Source organism: Trachemys scripta, chromosome 6 (genome assembly GCF_013100865.1).
Source record: "Trachemys scripta elegans isolate TJP31775 chromosome 6, CAS_Tse_1.0, whole genome shotgun sequence".
NCBI classification, from domain to species: Eukaryota; Metazoa; Chordata; order Testudines; family Emydidae; genus Trachemys; species Trachemys scripta.
Window position 1 is genome coordinate 15,669,020 of NC_048303.1, and position 20,300 is coordinate 15,689,319.

Genomic DNA, 20,300 nt, shown 5'->3' on the forward strand with positions numbered 1-20,300 from the left:
GTAGACACACTCTGTATCTTTCTAATCAAGGATGCGTTTGTAGAGGAGATAGCAGGGAAGTTCTTCCATCTAAACTGTCTTTTCCTTTGTTCTGAGCTTTCTATAACTTCCCTTCCATGGAGATGGGTGCGTGTGTGCATCCTTTGTGTTTTGTGTTATATTTTGTTCGTATCATTGGTTATTTTGAGACTACTGTGCAGAACTTGGAGTCGAGACCAAGGCCGAATTCTAATCTCACTCACATCAATGGGAGTCTCAGCTGTGTAAATGAAGAGCACACTTTGTCCTCTGTTCTTTTTTATGTCCTGTTCTGCAATTGACAGTGACAATAAGCAAGTCACTTATTCCTGTACCTCCCTTTCCCCCATTTTTTAAAAAAAATCAGATTCCCTGCAGTACGGCTAAGTGGATTGAGAGGTGTTTTCCCAAGCCCCCTAACTAGATACAAATTAGTCCCCATCCCCATAAACAGAGGGCTTATGCAAGAAAGGCAACTCCCTCCCTCAAAGCCAACTTTCTACAGAGAAATTAGGAGACCTGCATATGGAAGAGACCTGCTGCTTGCATATCTGATGATATGTGATCTGGCCAATAGTGTTTGTTAGTAATGTGAAGAAAACACCATAGAGTAGGTTAATATATTTGACTGTGGAATATAGTTGCACACTGTAAGTAAATACTGAATAACCCGATACAAAGCAGAACAAAATGTGAAAATATCTTGAAGTGACAGAAGTGAAAAGGGTCCAGCAGAACTCCCGTGGATCAGCAGCCGAGGCAGACAGGGTAGTTTTTGTACTTCTTGCCAAACCGCTTCCATATCTTTCAACTGTATACAGTGCAGGGAAGCAAGGGTTTCATTATGCTAATAATTACATTGCCTGCAGGCTTTTTGAAGTCCCATCTCCCCATACAGCACAGAAACAGATTTTATAGAAATATCATTAAAGCTGTTAACTACAGGGAAAGGGGGGGGGGGAATCAAAGACACAATCAAAGCATGCACTCTATTATCAATAAATGCAAGTGGCTTCGTAAATGTGTCACATTTTAAATGTTTTCATTGCGAATCAGCATAGGAACCAGCTGTTTTAAGGGAAAGTGAAATGTAATAAAAATAAAATTTTAATCATTGCATCTCATAAGGAAGAATGAATCACTAGAAAAAAATGTTTTAAAGTGTGTTGCATATAACTGAAGAGGACCAACAATCATAAACATGACTGGGGCTCCTGAGTGCTAGAATGATACATAATGATAATAATAATAAATAGAAATAGCCACCTTGACACTGTTTGAGACAAAGGAAGTCCAGGTCAGGATTTGGATGCATAGGGAAGGATTGTTGTTTGTTATTCATATTCTGTAATACTAGAGGTGTTCAGAGCACTCGAGAAGTCGAGACCTGTGCCCCGAAAAAGAGTGATACAGAATTTGACAGCTAGAATACAAACAACTAAGGACTATGCATAAAAGTTTGAGTAAGAGGTAGCAGTTAGGAGATCTGTGTGAGAATGCAGAGCAAAAGAACTGAGAAGGTTTGTGAGAAGGATTGTGCTCTGAGAGGATTTGGGAGCCTGGCTACATATGTGCACATATAGTGTTTAATGAGTGTGTGTGTGGGGAGGCGGGGAGTGAATGAATCTGGTTATGCATGACCAAAGTAGGCAGTAGCACTTACTAAGCATTGAAAAACAGGTCCTGGACCTCCTACCTCTATACACCTATTGAAATTAAGCTCGCAAAGTTCTTGTAAATTGTCTTTTAATCTAAAAACATTGGTTTTTACCATTTAAAAAAAATCGGTGTTATATTTCAGCAGCTTTGAATGTTTTCTGCCTTCCTTATGCATTCTAATGCTGACCTGCATTTCCTTTGTTTTGACCTACCTCATCAGAGTGGACAATCTGCTGGAAGTAATTAAAACGGAAGCTTTTGTTAGGTTTGAACCTGTGTGCACTGAAACCAATGTTAAAATTCTCACACCCCATTTCAGCAGTCTATCCCTATTCAGTGAAGTCCAGAAGCATGTGCCTAACTTTAAGCAACTGCTTAAGTCCCACAATGTGCTTAAGTGCTTGGCTGAATAGAAATGGACATAAAACACATGCTTAAATGCTTTGCTGAATGGGGCCCCATGCACTCCAGTCAGGCACAATGAGAGACTGTGGAACCATCAGCAGTTATGGAGAAATTAAGACAGTTAAAGGTTTTATAGATCAAAGAAATGTAGGACTGCAAGGAAACTCGATAGGTTATTTAGTCAAGTCCCCTTGACTAAGTAGGACTAAGTATTCTAAACCATCTCTGGCAGATGTTTGTTTAACTTGTTCTTAAAAACCTCCAATGACAGAGATTCCATGACCTCTCTAGGTAATTTGTTCCAGTTATTAAATAATATTTGCTTTGTGATCCACTATAAGCCCCAGGCCCCTTTCTGCAGTATTCCTTCAGTAATTTGCTATTTTGAATTCTAATTCTGTCCTCCAAAGTGCTTGCAATCCCTTCCAGCTTGATATTGTTCCACACACTTTATAAGTGTACTCTCTATGCTACTATCAATATCATTTATGTAGATATTGAACAGAACCATATTTCTAAAGCCAGCACTGAAAATCATATAGAATTTGGCCACTTGTAGTTTTAGGCTTGATTCTGTTCCCATTTACATGGTCTAAATCAGAAGTAACTCCTCTGAAATCAGTGGGGTTACATTGGTGTAAAACTGCCATGAGTGAGAGTAGAATCAAATTCTTTGACAATTACTGTAGCTTTTATTTTACAAAAGTGTCACAAACTTCAGGAGGGAAATGTTTTAGGGAAAACATGCTTAGCATGTTTTGTTTGTGTGATTATTAATGATCAAATATAAAAATGACTTCACAGTTTATGCACACTCCATTGGGGGGAAAAGTCACTTAATCTTTGCTCTTTCCCATCTTTGGATGTGCTCCTTTTTGGCCAGGAAATTGACAGATCTAAAGAGAATGACTTTTCTGGAAGACGTGGTTTGTGCTACTTGACTGGCTCTTGCTGTAGTTCTAAAGTCTTCCCATTAGCAAAAACAAACAAACAAAAAAACCCCAAAAAATCAACACACACACACACACACACCAAGAAAAAGGTAACAGGAAAACAAGAACTGAAACAAAAGGCTATTTCCCCCCTACATTATTGTCAGCAGGGATCAGCAGAGACTAAAGAATTTCTGCATGCCCAAGTATTGAGAAGTTAAGCACATTAGAGGGCATATCAGACATACTGAAATATAATGAAATGGAAAGCTGGAGGGGGAAAAAAACTTCTTAAATGTATTAATTCTATATTAGAGTGAATATTAAATGCCATTTAAAAGAATATGTCACTGGCAGCCTTTCACTGATTTTTAGCTTTCTACAAAATTCTGTATTGGTTCTCCTACCATGCTCATCACTGCAGTATCTGACTGCCTTCCAGTAGTACATTCAGCTATATGACAAACATCTGTCATGTGTTGTTCATTTTTTCCTCCTCTTCCCAGAGGGTGCAGTGTGTGCACCGGAGTAAGTTGTTTGGTTTGGGGTTTTTTAATACACATGTTGTTCTGTATTTGTTAGAGGTCAAAGAAATGCCCCTTGCACTTGCAGTGGAGAGTGACAAGCTTTGTGATGGTCCTTAGTTCCTGAGGGACCAGTTTACTCCACGTCTCTGTCTAGCCCCTGAGAAAGTTCTGCCTCCCATGGTTTATCCTTATTGCAGAGAGTTCTGTTTGGGCCAGAGGAATGAAATTGTCAACCACGGTCTTTATCCTGGAGCTGGCAGCAGTCTTTTAGATATCTTTAGCATATTGTCAAATACACAGGTATTAGCAGAAGAAAGTGTCATGTTCTTTCCCTGTCACTTGCCACAAACCTGTTAGTTTTACCCTAACAGCTTTCTTCTATGAAACTGTCTGGTAACATGCATTTGACTGTGAAAAGCCTTTTATAGGAATTGTAATGCTGTTATCTGCCAACTGCACAATAACTGGCAAGTTTGTTTTGCGTAACGGCATTTTCTATATGTAAAATATGAATAGACCATTTCATATTCAGGCAAGAAAAAGGTATTGACATGCAACAACAACTCAGATATTTTAAACACTGTTGATCACACCAGTTTTTAGAGTTTAGACCATTTTCAGAATTAGTTCTCCACTTGTTCTGCAACTTTTCTGCCAATTTTCATCCTTTTTCTCTCATCGACTACTTTTCCTTGGGTTCCAGTTGAAGGGACAGATGAACTGTAGAGACAGACTTGAAAGTCAGCATAGTGGTTCTTTCATGGAATGACTTAGTGATAAAGGGACTTTCCCAAGTATAGCACTTTTGTTATTTGGTAACTAGTTCAAGTCAACAGTGAGTGCATAATATTAATAACATGTGACAATCAGAATTCAGAGTGAAAAACATATTAGTATAACTAGAGCAGTGCAACACTGGGGGGCTTTTACATGAAATTTGTGAAGAAAACAGGCAATTTCATTTTGGGTTGGTTCGTGCCAGAAAACAATCTCCCCTCTCACCTCCTACCCCAAATTCTATGAAATCACTCTGAAAATGGAAAATAATTCAGCTTTCTGTATTTTTGGTCTCAGATTTTCCTCTGCCTGAAAATAAAAGGTTAAAGTATTGTTAGAACTGGTTGCATTAACTCCAATAATTGCAAGATTGTGTCAGATGGTTGCAGTTTTTAACACTTTTATTGTTGCTTTTAGTTTTATAAGTATTGAGTTCCAGTAACATCGTCAGAGTGCTAGATATTGCATAAACACAAAAGTTTTGTTATGAAACAGAACTGCAGATGTGCTAAATTTTCTTACCAATTCATATAATTAACTTTCACCAAAAATGTCAAACCTGAAAGTTCTTTAGGTGCCTAAATTTGGATTTCAGGACCTAACTTTAGGCATCCAGGTTTGAAAGTTTTTACTTATGGCTCACAGTCACGCTAAACTGCATTTCTTCCTACCAAATCACTAGCAATGTTCAGTGCCAAACTGAATCCAAAAAGGCAATAGAATTTGTCTTGTGTCTCATAGTTCCCAGATTGCCCTCAGTGCATGCCCAAGATTACTTTTATTACGATGATTATTTTTAGCAACCAGGTATTTGTGATCCAAAGAGATAGTTATAGGAAAGCATATAAAATATACCTAAGTTTAAGGTTAAGTAAATAAACAGGGACATGAAGCAAACAATGTAAATAGGAAATAACACAGTGATACTAAAACCCCATTGTTGCATTGGTACTAGGAGGCCAAGCCAATATATGGTGCATTAAATCAATTTTTAAACAAGTGGCAGTTGAGTCAGTCTATACAGAGCTTGAATAGACACACAAGAAGTATGGTAAGGCTACTTTGTATTTCTCTGAAAAGCTGGGTTTTGCGTTTATATTTTAGGTTGTGTGTCTTTGAGTTTTGCTCTTTTATAAGTAGAGAGTAATGGGTCTGCTAAAGTCCCTCCTTTTCTTGAACCAGTCTTGGTATTGATCAGATTTGGACTGTTTTTTTCTATATCTTGTATTAGATAGATAGATAGATAGATAGATTTTGAAAAATCAGGAGAGAATATTAAAAAAAAACAAAACAAAAAGCAGAAGTGCAGAAAGATGAAGCAATGGGAGGGAAGGGAAAGGAGAGCAACTTCTGTTTCCATCCATTAGAAATTAATCACAAGTTTAGCTCATACTTCTTGTAACAACATGCTAAATGAAGGACAGTATTTTACAAAGCCACATCTGTACTTAGAAGGTTATTGTGATGCAATGTTGTATCACTCTGCGGAGCTTCTTTATGGATTAATCATGCCTTGCCCCGACACCATTCAAGTCTATTAAATACTTCCTCATAGAGAAATGCACTTCACTCCAATGTTAAAAACATTCAGCTCTGCATAGTCATATATAGCAGGAGACGTGTGCTTCTTTGGGGACACACATTGGGTCAGGATATGCCAGAGCAATCAAAAGGATAACAAAATAATTAAGGAACTGAGCTGCAATAAATGACTGCTTTTATTCAGGCAATTTTTCTTCATACAGTGCAAGTTCCAGGGCCAGTAGAAAACCTGCGAGCTGTATCTACCTCACCTACCTCAATTCTTCTTTCCTGGGAACCCCCTGCCTATGCAAATGGTCCAGTCCAAGGTTACAGATTGTTCTGCACAGAGACTGCTACTGGAAAAGAACAGGTGAGCAAGTTAAAGAAGCTGTATGCTCTTCTTTCAGTTAGTTGTGAGAGCAGGCTTTTGCTGGACGACGTGACAAAATCAGACAGGAAGGAGAAGAAGCATTCAATCCATTCTGTTCAGCTGCTTTAAACCTGTTGATAGTGGAAATTTTGGTGCTTTAATGGCATAACAGACTGGAGTGGTTACTCTTCAGGTTAAGTGCCTTGGAAATGTGCATTGAAAGGCAGTGAGTAGAGGGATTTTTTTTTTTAAATCAAGTCTTTGAACTGTGAGAATTTACATGCCACTGTAGCTGAATATTACATAGGCCTATTACAATGTACTTTAATATATAGAGGAGCTCATTCTTTCACTTACACTGGTGCAAGACAGGAGTACCTCCATGGCAGTAAATGGGACAGCCTATTGAAATCCACGTTAGTCTTATGATTTACTTAAATGGCAGCAGGATCAAGCCATATGGATTCACACCAGCATACAATTGGTGTAAGCGGGAGAGAGACAAGCCCTTAGTTTACCTTTCTTATCCAAAGTCTAGAAACGAAGTAAAGGGTCCTCCCCTTATAAAAGTTCTATAGATTTTTCAGACACTACTAATGTTAAGGGAAGTTTTACACAGGAAATGGGAGTAGATATGATCTAATTTATTTCCTCAGTGGCTCATTTTCCCTTTCCTCAGGGCCAAGTCCATTCTAGGAGTGTAAAATATATAAACCCAGTCTAGGCATTATCTGTATTTCTTACAAATGCAGGACCAGCACAACCCATTAGGTGACCTAGGCGGTTGCCTAGGGCACCTCAATTTGGGGGGCAGCGACCGTGGCGGTATTTCGGCGGCGGGACCTTCCGCCGCCTCAGTGGGGGGCGGCATTTCAGGGAGGGACCTTCTGCTGCCTAGGGCAGCAGAAAAGCTGGCAGCGCTCCTGTACAAATGAGAGAGATAAACAAAGGGAATTTGTGTCATCGTTATTATTGGTGTTCTGCAATGACTGTGTGTTTTTATGTGGAAACATATAAGATCATGGTCTCAGCTCCAAGGATCCTGCACTCTAGCAAATAAACAGTTTAAACAGTTCAGGCTGTTAACATAGTACATCTGTAGCTGATGTAAAGTTAAGGTGGCCTAGTGATCCTGTAGAGGTCATTGAAAGATGCTATGTGGATGAAATGTGACTTTAAAAAAAAAGAGATTTAGAGGAGGACAGTATAGTAAAATAGAGACTCCCTTTTTCTCCATCTGAGCCAGTTTAATTTATTAGTGGCCTGTAAGAGTCACAAGCATCATAAATCCCAGTGTAGATTTATCTTGCTTCTTCGCCCCCCAAAATCTTCTCTCTCTTCTCTTGTCTTCCTTTATTTCACACTCTCCTTTTCTCCTAGAATTTCCCCATGACTCATAGCCCTTATTTGCGCCTTTCTCTTCCCTTCTTCCTTTCCCTATCACTTTCTTATGGGAGAAGGAATGATTGATTTAAGCAAGGAATCTTTCTACTGTGCTTTAAATAACAACTAAACAAAAGGTCTAAGCACCAGAGTCAGCTATATCTTGAAATATGGCAGTTTAATATCAGAGGGTCTATTGAGAACTGAGCTGTAACAAGTAATGCTATGTTACAAATTACCTTTTACAGCAACTTAAATAAGGATTTAGCATTACCTCTTAGACAGAGAAAAGCCCTACTGTCTAATCTGTTCATCCCCCAGCATTACTGTCATACCTTCTTTAACTTTTCCCCTTAGTAACAATTATCACTTTTATGTGCCCAGAATATAGACGTTGATGGACTATCATACAAACTGGAGGGGCTGAAAAAATTCACGGAATACACCTTACGATTCTTGGCTTATAACCGCTATGGCCCTGGGGTATCCACTGAAGATCTTACCGTCATGACGCTTTCTGATGGTAAGTTAGAACTACAGATGCCAGGATGGACAATGTAAGGAGAAGAAAAATGTGCACTTTGTGGATTAACATCACAGATCGCTATGTATAAAGTTTTATCCTGGGACCAGGACAAATTTAGGATTTCCTATACTATATACTCAGTTCAAGTCAATGATAGGCGTGACAAACTAAATGAAAATTGACAACCAAAATGTAAACTATTAAACAAAATAAATAAATAAATATCTTCAGGTCTTTTTCAGAGGCAGAAATCATAGATTCATTGTCTGCCCATTATATCGTTTCACAGGGTGTTTAGGGTCGTATCCCTCATGATCATTTGTCCTTTTCATTTTTCCTAGTTTGGTAGAAGGTTGTTACATAGCATTATGCTATCTCTACCCTCCCTTTCCATTTCCTGAAGTTATACACAGGTTTGTCCTCACCACTTTTTAATGGAAAATATTTTATTATATCTGGTAATCTGAAGAATCACCTTTCTAGATCTTCCTCATATTTGGAACACTGGAGTAGAAAATGTCTGTTTTACTTTCTTCTCTGTCACAGTGATTGCATAGTCGCTCTTCCCTTGGCTTGCACTGTGCTTTGTGTCTCCGCATTCTTGGGGTATTGTATTGAAGTTTATTTTGTGCTTGGAAACATCTAATGCCTGATGTTCACGTGTAAGTGCTGCAGTGTCTCCTGATGAAGTCAGTGAGCCTGATTCCCACACTTGTAAATCAGGAGTAACTCCATTGATCAGTTTGGCTACAGTGGTGTAAAACCAGTGTAAATTATAGGAGAATTAGCCCAATAATTGGGTATACAAAAAATGGATCTGTGTGTCCTTCTGATGGTACCTTGATGACTTCGCTGGGTAGATTTTTTTACTGCTAGAAACTTGTTACAACTTTTTAGAGGAAAACAGAACCCTAAAAGTTAGTAGGGAGTAATTAATATTCATGGTGGTAGAGTTGGACGGAGGGGGGGGGGCAAAACGGGGAGGGGGGACATGAGATAAAGGTAGATGAGAATTTAAGAAAAGAGGTCCAGTTTCTCAGTGGGTATAAAACCCAGATGTCTCCAATGTCTTCAGTGGAGCAATACCAATGTACGCCATCTGAGAATCTGATCCAGAGAGATAGCTCTTAAACTAAAAGATTTGCATTTGCATCCAAGGGCGCCTATGCCTGGGTCTGAGTTTAAAAAATGATAAATTCCACATGGTGCAAAATAACTATTTAGATGGGGATTTTTACAATTGCATGTAATCTGATTGCCGTGGGTTTTTTCCTGTGTGTTTATGAATTTAGGTATTCAAATTACAGGCTCTGCTCCTGTCCTGATTTTTGAATCACTGTTTGACTTAAGCTCACAATAGTGCTGGCTTTACCAGGGCTGTGTCTTCACTACAAAAAAGGTGGTTTTTTACACTTAGGTAACTATCTTGCTGTAAAATCCTAGTGGAGAAAAGGCACATACCAGGTGGGGATATAGAGTTGACCTTGACTAGCAGAACACTTAATTAACACATTTTAAAACACCACTTTGCAGCCAGTCGATGCAAAGACATGGTACATGTAGATCTATTAGCTAGCATACTTGCCATAAGCATTTCCTTTTCCTAATCTAGGCAGTGCCTATGATGGAAGAAAAGATTTAAATAGATAAGGATGAACCCTTGTCTCAAGTTCTGTTGTATTTACAAATATTTCCCTTACTAAAAAACAAATATTTGCTAACCTACAGAATTGGTAAAAACACTATGATAATATTATTGTAGGTTGTAGTGTTTCAGACCATCATTGTAGTATCCTTTATAAGGTTCATCTGTGATACCCACACCTCATTTGGCACTTCAACTTTCAATTATTTTACATTTGATACTTCTTCAATATTTTTTTCAAGTACTACTTATGCCTATCCATCTAATTCAGTCATCACTTGTAATACAGATAGGATCTTGGCAGAATAAATTACTTCACACTTATAATTATAAAAACAAAAGGAAAACAAGTGAAAATGAATATTTTGCATAATTTATGTAGATATAATTCAGACTGTGAAGTGTAGTACTGTGGCTCTGTTCTCCACTTTGGTTTTAAATGTCATCATAAGTGAGGAAGGGAGAGATTGTTATTCATAAGTCTGAAAATTATCCTCTGCAAATTTTGTTAGAAGATTTCACCTCTTTGGGAGCACAAAATGTCACTAAAGAGAAGGCTTTCATGACACTATTTCAGAAAACAGAAGAATGGAGAATAGCATATGGCACCCAAAGAAGCATTTAACTTCTCTGTTGTTAAGCAAGGGGAGAAGGTGGGGTGCTGGTCTGAAATGAAATCTATTGGTACCAGTTTTACGTTGTTTTGCAGATGTGTACATGATGCAAGTGTGTAGATTTGCTTCATGCTGTTCCCCCCGCCCCAAAGTGGGTTCCATTTTGTGAGGGCCAGCAGGTGACTAAAAGTTACAAAAATCTCTTGCTCCAGAGCAAGCTTCTTGTCAGTTGCAGGTTCAGCTTACAGGAAAAGAGCAGGCAGGCAGTGGACATAGATGGTGTGGTGTAAATTATCATGAATTTCTAAAACTAATTCAGCACTCTTGGTTTTGGTTTTGTTGGTGGAGGTGAGCTGCCCAGCAGAGAATTAAGAATTTTACCCAGGTTCCTCTCCTCTTTTAGAGCTAACAGATTTTTCAATATCCAGGAGATATTTGTAAAACTATTGTAATGTTCTGTGGCAAGGACAATCAAATTTTGATCCTGTCAACTTAGATTTTGTCCTTTTAACTCATCCCACTGAATACAGCAATTGCAGCACACACAGATGTTAAACTGCCCATGGTGCTGCAGGGAGGTGTAAACTGTAGCTTTTTGCAACACCGGGGACTTGGTGTAGTAAGGGGAGGAGAGGAAGGTGTCTTTAAGACATCTTTCCATTTTCCTGATCCTGGGGCCACTAGGAGGCATTTAAGCCTTTGACATAATTTAGAGCAGCCTATGGACTAAATTATACCAGACTCTGTGGTGCCATTGGGACCACTCCTCTGGCCAAAGACAGGCTGGAGCCTGAGCTTTCTGGCTCTGCCCCCCCCCCCCCCACATTCCCAAAATGTGTGGGGCGGGGGGAGGAGGAGAGGAGAAGTATATCTTTAGGACACCTTTTCAGTTGTTTTGCACTGCCACAATAGCCCAGAAATGGTTGGTAGAGGGGCCTGGGATGTGGCCTGCTATATATAATATCATACAGTGATAGAATCATAGAATATCAGGATTGGAAGGGACCTCAGGAGGTCATCTAGTCCAACCCCCTGCTCAAAGCAGGACCAATGCCCAACTAAATCATCCTAGCCAGGGCTTTGTCAAGCCAGGCCCTAAAAACCTCTAAGGAAGGAGATTCCACCACCTCCCTAGGTAACCCATTGCAGTGCTTCACCACCCTCCTAGTGAAAAAGTTTTTCCTAATATCCAACCTAAATCTCCCCCACTGCAACTTGAGACCATTACTCCTTGTTCTGTCATCTGCTATCACTGAGAACAGCCTAGCTCCATCCTCTTTGGAACCCCCTTTCAGGTAGTTGAAAGCAGCTATCAAATCCCCCCTCATTCTTCTCTTCTGCAGACTAAATAAGCCCAGTTCCCTCAACCTCTCCTCGTAAGTCATGTGCTCCAGACCCCTAATCATTTTTGTTGCCCTCTACTGGATTCTTTCCAATTTTTCCGTATTCTTCTTGTAGTGTGGGGCTCAAAATTGGACACAGTACTCCAGATGAGGCCTCACCAATGCCGAATAGAAGGGAATGATCACGTCCCTCGATCTGCTGGCAATGGTCCTACTTATAATGCCCAAGATGCCGTTAGCCTTCTTGGCAACAAGGGCACACTGTTGACTCATATCCAGCTTCCCATCCACTGTAACCCCTAGGTTCTTTTCTGCAGAACTGCTGCCTAGCCATTCAGTCCCTAGTCTGTAGCAGTGCATGGGATTCTTCCATCCGAAGTGCAGGACTCTGCACTTGTCCTTGTTGAACCTCATCAGATTTCTTTTGGCCCAATTCTCTAATTTGTCTAGGTCCCTCTGTATCCTATCCCTACCCTCCAGCATATCTATCACTCCTCCCAGTTTAGTGTCATCTGCAAACTTGTTGAGGGTGCAGTCCACGCCACCTTCCAGATCATTAATGAAGATATTGAACAAAACTGGCCCCAGGACCAACCCTTGAGGCACGCCGCTTGATACCGGCTGCCAACTAGATATGGAGCCATTGATCACTACCCATTGAGCCCAATGATCTAGCCAGCTTTCTATCCCCCTTATAGTCCATTTCATCCATTGATCTGAGTTCCCACAAAAACACTATGCACGGCGAAGGAGGGAAGGGAATTAAAGAGTGTGAAGCTAAAAGTGATACAGTTAAGATGTGTAGGACCAAAACTTATTACAATTATTTTATTTCAATAGAATTTAGAGACTACAACCAAGATTAGGGCCTTATACTGCTATGTACTATACAAACAAATAGTAATAGACATCCCCACCCCAAAAAACTTATGATCTAAATAGATCAGACAGACAGAGGGTGGGAGATGGAGCGCAGAGACAAAGAGAAATTAAGTAGGAAGGCTGTATAGAGCAAGGGATTAAACATAGGTCTCCAAAATCCCAGGCTAGTGTTTTAACCACAAGACTAAGCTTCCTCTCTAAAACATAACGACCAACAGTTTTTTCTTATCTCTTTGCAAAGACCACGTAATCTTATTTTATTTCTCCAAGAGTGCTGATAGCCCATCTTATATGATGAATACTACAACAAACTTGTGTAGATGTACAGTTGAAAAAAGTGTACAGATTTCCTTTTCAGTCTTCCAAGGATTTTATACAGGACAAAAAATAAAATTATGAAGAAGCCTTGATACTGTTGTTCTACCTAATTTTCTTTGTTGCTGGGCATACTACTGTATCATTGCTTGTGTAGGTCCTCATCTCGCCTCCTGTGTTCATGTGTCCTTTTTTCTGTGTGTCCTTCACTGTGGGCTGTAATACTTTGGTCTAATTTCAGTTGTTGGGTTTAGTGTGTGTGTGTTGGGTTATATTAATGTCCTGTGATACAAAGTAGGTCAGACTAGATGATCTTGTGGTCCGTTATGGTCTTAAATTCTGTGGCACTTTCACAGTATATGATACAGTAGATGGTGTCATGAAGAAGCCTAGCATACTATTTCCTTGCATGCCTGTAGGAAGAAATTATCCATGAAGCTCTGGGATATAACATACAGTCTAAGAAATATACTTTAATCACAGGGATTTATTATAGCTTCTTCAATTCCAGGAACTATAGAATCACAGACTTATAGAATTTACCAGATCTTTAATGTTTAGTTTTCTGTTTAATATACAGCTCAGTTATATTTGGTCAGGCTGTTTGCCATTCCAGAAATGCTTTGAGCTATCATGCCTATGAATTTGTCAAAATGTGTTTAAACCCAGAAATTGGCAGACAGTTTTATTTAATTCTTTCTGAATATTTGGTTAAAAATAATTAATATCCATAATGATCATATGAATACACTTTAAAAAAAAAAGTTAAGGAGTGAGTATCAAACTGACAAAGTCAGGACACTGATCATATAAAAACAGTGAGGAGTCTGGTGGCAACTTAAAGACTTACAGATTTATTAGAAGTGGGTTTTTTACCCATGAAAGCTTATGCCCAAATCAATCTGTTAGTCTTTAAGGTGCCACCAGACTCCTCATTGTTTTTGTGGATACAGACTAACATGGTTACCCCCTGATACTTGAGCATATAAAGTTATTCAGACATCAACAGCTGGTTCTATAACCTGAGTTATTCATGTGTTTACTTTCAGGTGTGGGGGGGGAGGGGCAGTCACAATGACAGAGGAAATGCAGGCTGTTATAGTATTTAATTTAGAAAATTACCAGAATTGGTGTGGTTCTAACTCACAAGAGTGCAGATTTCTCCTATGCAAACACTCTGTGAGAGGTGTCATGCTTTAGGACCCCTTGGGGTTCTGCTGACACCCCAATTCTCTTGGGTATAGCTAGTTCCAACTAAAGAATATTATCAGACCTCTCTATGGTATGTATATAGACTCCCCTTTACTCCCCACAGTACCTAAGTACCTTGCGGTGAGATAGGGAAGTGCTAATATCCCCATTTTACAGATGGGTAACTGAGACACAGAGAGGGCTAAATGATTTTCCCCAGGTCAAACAGACATTCTGTGGCAGGTCAGAGACTTGAACTCAAGTATCCCAGGTCTTAGGTTAGTGCCCCTAAGCACTAGACTTCCTCTCACAGCTCCTGCCTATATAAGCTCTAAGGTCTGTAATGCCTAGTTTAATTATTTAATGTAATCTAAATGGATATATGGCCCCATCATGAAATCGCCTCAGCACCTGCCAAGTACTTAACACTAGTAGTGGCAGCTTCTCTGACCTTGTCCCCCAGCCCATCTCCTCCCCATTCCAATCTGTCTGAAATGTGGTGCTTAGGTAGCTCTTGCAGAACAGCTCCATGTCGTGCAAAAAGCGCTTACTATAAATCTCATCAAATGTGAGTGAATACTCCAATCCTTTGAGCCGCGAAACCATGGTGGTTACACACTGCAATAGGCGACACGGGAAAGGATTTGCCTGACACAGAAAATACTATTCAGCAGAAAAGTTGTGTGTTTTTTCCTTTATCTCAAGTAGGTGGAGTTTTGGATATCTGGATAACTTTGGAAAGTACTACTTCTTATTGTTTTCCAGCCTTTTCCCTGAAAAGTGGAGACTTATTCCATCCTCTTGATTTCCAAGTTTATCCTCTCATCTCTGTCTGTATTTTAGAGTATAAACTCTTCTGGGCAGGGCCTGGCTTTATTTCTGTTTGGCACAGCCCTGAGCATATTGTCAGTACTTAAAAATACAAATACATAACTGCAATCTGTCTATTAGGATGTGTGGTCTGCACTATAAAAAAAAGAATAGAAGCTTCTGTTCAGTTCTGAAGAGTGACTCTGTAGCAATGATGGGTAGGTTACTAGTTTATTGTCTCTCAAAGATTCCTTATCAGATCTTCTCAGTTTACAAGTATGAAATGATTTTTTTGGGTAACTTCCAGATTTGCAAATATAGCCTGGGATTTGAAAGTAAAGATGTGTTCATTCGAATGCATGCAGCAATGCTAGTAAGGAAGATTTTTCAGGCAACGTTCTGCCTCCCCTACAACTCTGCAACCCATTGTCTTAAATTTCTGAATGTGATTGCACAGGTGTAAACGAGGCCTGAATTTAGCCCTGCATTTGGAAGTTAGTTAAAAATAGATAACAAGAAAACTGCTTAATCCCACTCTCCAGATATATGTGTTGTTTTTATTGAACCATAAGAAGTTTCGTATTCAGAGTGACTCTCAGTCATGACACCTACCCCTACCCCTGACCCATGCTACATATAATCTGAAGTTATATTAGTTTGGTTTTGATTGGCCCCATCAAAAATAAATATAATGTACTATGTTTTGAAAAATGTGATGATGCAGCAAAGGAAGGCAAAGAGACAGCGCTTAATGATCTGAGCGATAATTGCACTTGGCAACATTTGTTTTTGAATATGGAGGAAGAATTAATCTGGAGTTTTTTGTGCTTGTGTACCTGCTTAGTTTCATGATACAGCAGAGAGTCATTGCCTATGGAGAGGACATTTGGTGCTTTTAAAATTGTATGAATGTGAAAGAGTTGCAAAATCTGTTGTAAGGATTTGGGTCTGGATCCAAAGATCACTGACATTAATGGAAGTGTATTCACATTGACTTCACTAAACTTTAGGTTATTGGTTTATCAAGAGCAAGGAAAAGTCTCTAAATACCTAGATTATAATGGAACAATGATTAATCAAACATAATGGAGCCATTGATAAGTCTCATGCGTTTACAAAGAACAAATTGCACCAGGCAAATTCAATTGCTTTTTTTGATCAAGGTACAAAACTGCTAGAAGTAGGAAATAAAGCAACTGTAATCTTTCTAGACTGTTGTAAAGCATTTGATGCAGTGACCCACAGATTTTTTGTTTTGCCTAAAATATTAAATCACATTGTCTTGGTTATGAGTACTGTCTCATTGGCTGAAGTATAGTACACCAAGGTAAAGACAATCAGCAATGTTCCTATGAAGGTGACTCCAATTGGTACTGGGTCTGGATTTATTTAGCATGTTGATTGAAGATCTGGAAGAAGGGATAAACAGCACATTAATTAAATTTGCACACGAAACCAAATTGGGAGGTGTTGCACACAGTGAGGACAGAGAAATAATGAAAAAGTTATCAATGTGGACAGGAAAAACAATTATAGTCAACCTGGAGAAATGCTGGCTAATGCATTTGGGGGAGGAATCTTTTGAAACAGACAATCAATAGCAGTAATACTTGGAAAAGGAATAATGACAAAAAAGGCCTAAGGTGATAATGGAGATCAAATTATATTCGACATTGAAGTTTAATGTGGTAATTAAAAAATGCAAGTTTGATCTGCATGGGCGGTGACATCCCACCTTAATTCAGGAGACACAAGTTGCTTATGGCACTGATCAGATAGCCTTTAAAATCCCACATTTCTAAACACCTCAGTATTAGTGAGGATTGGACCTCAAAATATTTTCCATTACCTAAGCACCCACAAATTTGAATGCTGACCACCACCACCAAGAGAAAATGAAAGATCCACCCATCTCTTTGTTGTAGCCTTACCATAATGCTCATACACGGATGCACTATGCCAAAACCAACCAGACAAACACTCTTACTTGTCCTCAGGATAAGATAGAGAGGGGGGAAAAAAACAGATGCTGTTCTTCACCATTCCTGCTTCTTCCTGGGCAGGAGGGGAGAAGAAAAAAATCGTGTCTTTTTATATATTGCCAGCATGGCGTTTTTATAAGTGTACAATTCCTTCATACACCATCATGATGACCGAGTTACAAATACTAATATTCTATATATAGGAATGTTATCTGAATTCTTGCTTCTGTGAAATAGCTCCTGAGAACAGGCTTTCTTGTGTGAGATCAGTTATTCACTGTTTCTGATCAGGTCAGTAATATCACAGGAATACCGTAATCACTTCTCTTTTAGTCTTGAAATATTAAGTACCCTGCAGATATAGATTCTCTGTCTCTAAATTTGTTGAAATGAAGTATTTAATATAATCTCTGGAGTAACTGATGAGCAACCAAAGCTCCCTTACATATTAAGCAGCTGTATTGACCCTTGTATACCAACATATTATTGGTGGTATTATTATTTGAATTATGGTACTGCATGTGTCCGACAAAGTGGGTATTCACCCATGAAAGCTTATGCTCCAATACATCTGTTAGTCTATAAGGGTCAGTCTATAAGGTGCCACAGGACTCTTTGTTGCTTGGTACTGCCTAAGGCTCCAATCAAGACTGGAGCTCCATTGTACTAGGCACTGCTAGAAACACATAGTAAGGAACAGTCCTTGTCCCATCGAGCTTAACAATCTAAATAGATAAGACAGTTAAAAGATGAGAAGAGAGCAGGAGATGACTTGCCCAGGGTCACACAGCAGGTCAGTAGCAGAGCTAAAATAGAATCTAGGTCTCCTGATTCGCATTCTAGTGCCCTATCCATTGGTTCATACTGCCTTTCCTAATGTAAAAGGCACAAAACGGACATTAACAATCTAGAACATCAGTTCAGTTGTAAACACTTCTTGGAGAACATGTTTCCTAAGACCACACCAAACCTCAACAGCACTGGGGAAAAGTCTAATGACTCAGTTATCACTTTAAGAAACCCAAAGCTATGTTCAGATGCTTGATTGCTCATCATCCTTTCCAAAGCAGACCCTGTGACGTGCTATATATTGAGGAAAGGTTTCAAAGATCATTGTCAAACACTTCATTGCAACATTCATCCAAAACATGAATTTCTTGGTACACTTTGATAGAAATTAGAGCTGATCAGAAATTTTTCAATGTTTCTTTTGATTTCTCAAAATTGAAACTTTTTCAGAAATGTAGCTGTTCTGAATAAATTTTCCTCAGGTCTAGGATGGAATTTCTGGTGAGAGACCCATCCCAGAATAAACAATAGCAGTCATCTGTGATGTCAGGGAACCAGGTTCAAATATCTGCTGGGCCTGATTTGAAGTAGAAACTTGAACGGGAGTCACCAACATCCCAAGTGAGTGTCCTAACTGCTAGGCTCTTAGCTACTCTAGTGTGAGAGAGTCTCTCTCTGGTTTTCACAAATTTTTTTGGAAGTTCTTAGTTTCATGACCAAAGCTGTTTAGGGTAATCCATTGAACTATCATTTATATTCACTACTACGATCCTGTTCTTCCAACACATTAAGAAGCCACCACACCCATAGGTAATTTGTTCCGATTCTTAATTACCATCACTGTAAAAAAACATATGCGTTATTTCCAGTGTGAATGGCTTCCAGCCATTGGATCTTGTCCTTGTCTGCTAGATTAAAGATCTCTCTACTATTAGAAATCTTCGCCTTATTCATATTGTTATAGATCACAATCAAGTGTCCTTTTAATTTTCTTTTTGTTTAAGCTAAATAGACTGAGCTTCTTTAGTCTCTCACTGTAAGGCAGGTTTTTTTTGTAGCTCTATTCTGATCTTTTTCAAATTTCAAATTCGTCAACACCATTTTTAAATTGTGGACAATGCAAATGGAGACAGTATTCTAGTAATGGTTTCACTAATATCATATATGATTGTATTAACAGCTCCCTACTCCTAATAAATATTTACTTCTTATAATCCAAGGATCATATTTGGCCTGTTAACCTCAACATCACACTGTGAGCTCATGTTCAGATGATTATTCACTGTGGTCCCTAAGTTCTTCACTGAGTCACTGTTTTCTTAAAAGCTGTCTTCAAAAGTTAAGGACTGTTATGAAGAATTGTTCTCCATATCTTCTGTAGGTAGGACAAGAAGTAACAGGCTTAATCTGCATCAAGGGAGATTTTGGTTAGATGTCAGGAACAACTTTCTAACTAAAAGACTAGTTAAGCTCTGAAGGAAGCTAAGCTCTGAATGCCAATGGAGGTTGTGGCACAGCCATCTTTGAAGGTTTTTAAGAACAGGGTGGCATCAGTGGCATGTGCACTCCCTGTTCAGGGAGGTTGCCCCCCTGCCCCGCCTCTTCTGACTGAGGCTCTGCCCCGTTCTGCCCCTTCTGACCAGGGCTCTGCCCCCCACTCTGCCCCTTTCATCCTTCCCGCTCTTGCCGTCTGGCCTGTCAGCACAGCCCCTAATACCAGCTGGAGCCCAGAGAAGCCCCAAGCCCTGGCAGGCTCGCCAGTGCCTGGAGCAGCCAAGAACCCCAGCCAGCCCACCGGTGCCCAGAGGAGTCCCATGCCCTGGCCAGCCAGCCGGCACTGAGCCCTGAGCCTGGGCCACCCAGAGGCTGTGTCCCACCGGGGCTGTGATAGGGAACATTAGCAGAGGCTCACCCAGCCTCCATTATCCGCCGCCCATGCAGGGTGGACAAACATCAGGGATGGTCAAGGTTTATTTGGTCCAGTGCAGGGGATTGGGTTTGATGACTTCTCAAGGTCCCTTTCAGCTCTACCTTTCTATGAAAATACAGTCCCCCCCACCTTCTATATGTGTGACCTACAGTCTTGGCTTCTATATGTATGATGGTCATTTAGCTGTATCAATATGCATGTTCACATTTAAGGGAGCCCAGCTTACCATGTGATCCAGAACTCTCTTTGTATACTCAAGTGAGAGGGAATTACGGGTCTAGATCTATGTGTGACAGTAGACAGCAAAATGTGCAAAGGCACCACAAACCAAGAATTTATGTTTGAAGGTACTGTTTGTTAAGCTATTGGTTAAACATTGACTGTGTCCTAGGAGAAAATATATATAAAAACCTCCTCCCAGAGCCAGATCTGTAACTCAAATCTGCTGAGATATACAGGCATCAAGGAGACAATTGTCAGTCCTGTAAATATTTAGTTAATAAGGACCTATTCTACCACCTTTATGGTGAAGCCCCAATACTATTCCATTGATATCAATGGCATCACTCAATGTGGGTGAGGATGGCAGAAATGAGTCATAGATGAACAAAAGCTTTACTTTGGGGGTGTTTAATCAAAATAGACTTTATGTTTTAAGGAAATTCTAATTTTAATTAG

The 20,300-nt window shown here is 39.6% G+C and overlaps 1 protein-coding gene across 1 annotated transcript in view; it reads left to right on the forward strand.

The window, feature by feature from the left end:
- Positions 1–20,300, forward strand: part of DCC (DCC netrin 1 receptor) — a gene marked incomplete in the record, with an annotated part of 974,185 nt that overhangs the window by 710,674 nt on the left and 243,211 nt on the right. The window contains 2 exon segments of the mRNA XM_034774393.1: positions 6,064–6,212; positions 7,980–8,118. Of these exon segments, the coding sequence (XP_034630284.1) occupies positions 6,064–6,212; positions 7,980–8,118 (288 nt within the window).